Source organism: Salvelinus fontinalis, chromosome 34, assembly GCF_029448725.1.
Source record: "Salvelinus fontinalis isolate EN_2023a chromosome 34, ASM2944872v1, whole genome shotgun sequence".
Lineage (NCBI taxonomy): Eukaryota > Metazoa > Chordata > Actinopteri > Salmoniformes > Salmonidae > Salvelinus > Salvelinus fontinalis.
In genome coordinates, this window is record NC_074698.1 from 28531522 (window position 1) to 28537521 (window position 6000).

The 6000-nt window shown below is 39.4% G+C and overlaps 1 protein-coding gene across 1 annotated transcript in view; it reads left to right on the forward strand.

Annotated features, from left to right (window-relative positions):
- Window positions 1-5134, forward strand: part of LOC129832784 (nuclear GTPase SLIP-GC-like) — a 39106-nt gene extending 33972 nt beyond the window's left edge. The window contains exons 20-21 of the mRNA XM_055896782.1: window positions 4604-4723; window positions 4979-5134. Of these exons, the coding sequence (XP_055752757.1) occupies window positions 4604-4723; window positions 4979-5134 (276 nt within the window). The remainder of the gene's footprint in view (window positions 1-4603; window positions 4724-4978) is intronic.
- The last annotated feature ends 866 nt before the right edge of the window (window positions 5135-6000 follow it).

The window sequence follows — 6000 nt, forward strand, 5'->3', positions numbered from 1 at the left end:
CGATAATATTTCAACCGGACTGCAACCTATTCAATAAAAGAGAGAAAGAAAATGGAGAGCTACCCCTCTCGCACGCAGGAACTAATCAGAGGACACCTGACTACTTTTAAAAAATCTCGCTCATTTTTCAAAATAAAAGCCTGAAACTATGTCTAAAGCCTGGTCACAGCCTGAGGAAGCCATTGGAAAATGAATCTGGTTGATACCCCTTTAAATGGAAGAAAGACGGTCCAGGAAACACAGATACATTTTTTTATTAAAAATCACTTCCGGGTTAGATTTTCTCAGGTTTTCGCCGGCAGAATCAGTTTAGTAATACTCAGACAATATTTTGACAGTTTTGGAAACTTTGGAATGTTTTCTATCCTAATCTGTAAATTAAATGCATATTCTACGATCTGGGCCTGAGAATATCCGTTTACCTTGGGAACGTTATTTTAAGAAAATAAAAAAATCTGACCCCTAGCGCTAAGAAGTTAAGTTTCCCTGAAATAAAGTCCCCGGCCATTGGGACCGCCGCTGTATGAGTGTTTTTCTGTTTGCTTATGGCCGTATACAGCTCATTGAGCACGGTTTTAGTGCCAGCATCGGTCTGTGGTGGTATGTAGATAGCTACGAAAAATACAGATGAAAACTCTCTAGGTAGATAGTGTGGTCTACAGCTTATCATGAGATACTCTACCTCAGGCGAGCAAAACCTCGAGACTTCCTTCGATATTGTCCACCAACTGTTTACATATATGCATAGGGCCCCGTGTCTTACCAGAGGCTGCTGTTCTGTCTTGCCAATAAAATGTATAACCCGCCAGCTGTATGTTCTTAACGTCATCGTTCAGCCACAACTCAGTGAAACATAAGATATTACAGTTTTTAATATCCCGTTTGTAGGATATATACGTGCTTTCAGTTCCTCCCATTTATTTTCCAGCGATTGAACGTTAGCTAGCAGGATGGAGGGTAAGGGCAGATTAGCCACTCATCGCCTGATCCTCACAAGGCACCCTTATCTTTTGCCTCAATCTCATTTTCAATCTCCAGCGAATCATGGGGATCTATGGCTTCTCAAACTAACTGACATTTTGATAATTACAGAGACTCTAAATGGATATAATGTTTATAGATATGACAGAGCTGGCAGAAGTGGAGGTGTCGCCATATTCATAAAGAAGAACTTGAATGTTAGTATGTGTATTTCCACCTCTGTCCTAAATTTGAATGCCTTGGAGTTTATCGCCCTCCCAATTGCTCTTAGCAAATTATCTGACTTGCTGTCTAACTATACTATTTATACTAATTATTAATATTGGGTGATTTTAACCTGGTTTGGTTGATGCCAGTATCAGACTGAAATATATTTGTCCTGGGCTAAATTTAACTCAAATGGCAACTAATTCAACCCGCATCGTCTCTTTTGGATATCATTCTGACAAACTCCCCTCATAAGTATACAGCCAATGGAATCTTTGCAACGAACTCAGTGAACATTGTCCCATTGCCTGCATTATAGAAGTGCATCATTCTTTGCTATTTGTTTAGAGGTGTATAAAGGCCTCCCTGTAGTGGAGCTTGAGATATTTTCTGAAACCAATAGATGAGGCAAAACGGTTATTAAAAGCAACACATATCTTTTTTTCTGTTTAATTGTCCACTTTCCAGAATTTTGCTGGATTTCCACCACTCTCTGATAGACAATTCAAGAAGTATTGTGGCTTTGCTTTTCTAACCAGAGTAAGACATCTATTTCTCAAATGTCTGAAGGACTGCCAGTCACGAGTAATGAGTTAAACAGAGGTAAAAGGTTGAAGGATCTGAGTCAGTTACTCAGCTAACTGGATTGTGTCCAATCATTATTACAAAGATACATTTGTTTACTTTCAATGAACAGCATTTCCTGTATGACCTGGGGTTGTATGATTGGGAGGGTGTGTCCTCTATCCTGACTCAGATCCTTCAACCTTTTACCTCTGTTTAACTCTGTTGTAGATAACAATGTCCCATATTACAGATTAAGGGTAAAGGACAGATCTAATCCATGGTTCACACATTAATTGTCTGAAATATTTAATGAAAGAAATTCAGCTTGGGCTAAGGCTAGATTGACTGATTATTCGTGACTGGCAGTCCTTCAGACATTTGAGAAATAGATGTCTTACTCTTGTTAGAAAAGCAAAGCCACAATACTTCTTGAATTGTCTATAAGAGAGTGGTGGAAAAATTCTGGAAAGTGGACAAATAAACAGAAAAAAAGATATGTGTTGCTTTTAATAACCATTTTGCCTCATCTATTTGAAGAAATGGTTTCAGAAAATATCTCAAGCTCCACTACAGGGAGGCCTTTATACACCTCTAAACAAATAGCAAAGAATTATGCACTTCTAGGCACTCACTCTTTTTTAATTTGAAACATTTTATGCCAATAAGTGCCGTGCAAAATAATTTATGTAACAAAATCGATCGGAGCTGATTCACTTGATCCCTTTCTGCTGCAGTTCTGCCCCCCCCCCCCATTGTAGAACCTTTTTTTATTCAACAAAAGCTTCTGGTGCTATCCGTAAGATCTGGAAGGTGGCGCATGTCCTCCCTCTTTACAAAGGTGTAACTTCTGCCCAATCTCTAAACTATCTTGCAAAAATATTAGAATCACTGGCAAACTCTCAGCTAAGACCTTCAAATTGTATCAGTCTGGTTTAAGACTTGGACAAAGCACTCTTTCAGCAGCTAAGCTGGTCTTAAATTAAATATTAAATTGCTTAGATCATAGGAATCACTCTGCTGACATTTATAGTTCTATCCAAGACTTTTGATACTGTCAACCGCCCGCTACTCATTCAAAGGTTGTTAAAAATATGCCTTTACCAGGTGTTTTCTGATGGTGTTAAGTCAAGTTACTTCAACATTACTAAAGGTGTCGATTTTGGGACCTGTCCTCTTTACTACTTTTATAAGTAATATTGGTCTATCAGCATAAACCTATACGCAAATGACACTTATGTACGATATTGCCCCTATGGCTTAACAGGCTGTTGCAGCTGCAATCTGATTGTTGACTTGCAGAAAGTCCTTGTCAATTTGAAATTGTTACTTAATGCTGGAAAATTTAAATATATGCTGTTTTCTAATTCTCATAGAAATATTTCAGATTACTTACATATTTATGCATCAAGCAGGTTCCCAGCCTACAAATATCAGGGGTTTTGGAATGACAATAAATTGACTGTGTCAAGTTGTGTGACGGATCGGGAGACAAGCGCAGGAATGCATAATAGTGGTTTTTATTGACCCAAATTACAGTGTGCCATGTAAAGGCACGGGGACGAAGAACAAACAAACATGTATACAAAACACTTGGTTGAGACGTAAACAAAAGAGCGAGGAGTACTTCGAATAAATACACGGGACGAGTCCCAAAAACACAAGCGCACAATGATACATCACGGGACGAGACCCCTAATCATCTGCACAATACAAGCGGCACGAAAGCCAAAACAACAAGACACAGGTACTCACACAACCAACGGACATTGGAACAATGATCGACAACCCAATGGAGAAACAAAGGGCACATTTATACAAATACAATAGGTGAGGAATTGGAACCAGGTGTGCCTAATGACACAGTTCAGTGCCTAGAGGCCGGTGCAACTGGTGCACGGAATGAGCAACAGTACTGGAAGGATCCGTGACATGTTTAAAATTAAAATACACATGGACGGGCTGGTTAAGAAGCTAAGATTTAAAGTAGGGTCTTTTAAAGTAATAGATCATGCCTCTCTCTAGACAGCAGGAGGCAGACAGTGCAGTCAACTTTCCTGACAGTTCTTGACTGCATCCTAAGCACCATTTATCTGAAAGCAGCAGCCACTACTCCAAAATCTTTGGATGCCGAGTACCAAAGCACCCTTCGCTTTATCACAGGTGACAGTTTTAATATGCATCACTGTGTCCTGTATCAAAAGGTTGACTGGTCCTCATTAATGTCCCGTAGGTCACTTCATTACACCCTCTTTGTTTACAAAACTTTACTGGAGAAACTTCTGACTTAAACCGAATTAGGTAAATCTGCTTTTAGTTTTAATGCGCCCCACTGCTGGAACAATCTGCAAATCTCATTAAAATGTGATGCTCTGGTGTCGCTCAGGCAATTTCGTGTTGATTAAGGACCTAGTAGATGAAAAATGCAACTGTTGTTTTTGATTGTGTTTTTGCTTTTTTGTGTATTTTAACATGTATTTTAAGGATGTATAGTTTAAATGTGTATATTGTATCACACTGTGTATTGTGTACACAGGGCTCACCTGGAAATGAGGCCCTCGGTGAATACATTTGCAAACATTTCTAAAAAAGTTTTCACTCTGCCATTATGGGGTATTGTGTGTAGATGGGTGAGAAAACAATTGTTTTAATCCATTTTGAATTCAGGCTTTAACACAACTAAATGTGGAATAAGTCAAGGGGTGTGAATACTTTCTGAAGGCACTGTAGATATTGCTCTAGCTGGATACGTGGTGGTAAAATGTCTCATTACCATTACTTGATTTCTCTCTGTTAGTGTGAATGTATTTGATCAGTTTACCCTGAAGTAATGCACCTTTATTCTTCGAAGGTGGAACATCAACAGAAGGGGAGTACTTTCATTCAAACCAGCTCCAACTGCACATTGACTCCTAAAGGAAAATATGGTCTCTGCTGTGAGCTGGTGGCAAATTCTACCATACAGCCAAAAGTAATCATGGCTATCACATACTACCATACATTCCTATTTTTGTAGTGATGTAATTCCTTCAGAGTATTCCTTTGTAATGTGCTACTACTGGTTTGTGGTGTTGGGTTTGATGTGTGGTTTTTATGTGCTTGTACCTGACACCATGAAGTTCAAACAGGAAAAAACATTCTATGTGCTATATGACCAGCTACAGTAAATCTAGCTCTCTGTTACTGTCTACATTTGGCTAATATTCTTTATCATTTTGTGTTTCAGAATGGGCAGTTTGACTATGACTATAGCCCAAACTTCCACCCCACATTTCAGGTGTTTTTGGACTGCATGTCGGGTGCAGAGAACATCAGACTGAGTCTTTTAGACAGAGGAAGTAACGACCAAAGAGTGTGGGAGTGTCTAGTTCCAACAGGTTAGATCAAATACCAGTTTGTTATGAACCTGTACACCCCTCACTTCCTACTTATTTAAACTGTATTCAACACACTGTACACCCTTCACCCCCTACTTATTTAAACTGTATTCAACACACGGTACAACCCTCACCCCTACTTATTTAAACTGTATTCAACACACTGTACACCCCTCATCCCCTACGTATTTAAACTGTATTCAACACACTGTACACCCTTCACCCCCTACTTATTTAAACTGTATTCAACACACTGTACACCCCTCACCCCCTACTTATTTAAACTGTATTCAACACACTGTACACCCTTCACCCCCTACTTATTTAAACTGTATTCAACACACTGTACACCCCTCACCCCAACAAATTTAAACTGTATTCAACACACTGTACACCCCTCACCCCAACACATTTAAACTGTATTCAACACACTGTACACCCCTCACCACCTACTTATTTAAACTGTATTCAACACACTGTACACCCCTCACCCCCTACTTATTTAAACTGTAAACAACACACTGTACACCCCTCACCCCCTACTTATTTTAACTGTATTCAACACACTGTACACCCCTCACCCCCTACTTATTTAAACTGTATACAACACACTGTACACCCCTCACCCGCTACTTATTTAAACTGTATTCAACATACTGTACACCCCTCACCCCCTACTTATTTAAACTGTATTCAACACACTGTACACCCCTCACCCCCTACTTATTTAAACTGTATACAACACACTGTACACCCCTCACCCCCTACTTATTTTAACTGTATTCAACACACTGCACACCCCTCACCCCCTACTTATTTAAACTGTATACAACACACTGTACACCCCTCACCCCCTACTTATTTAAACTGT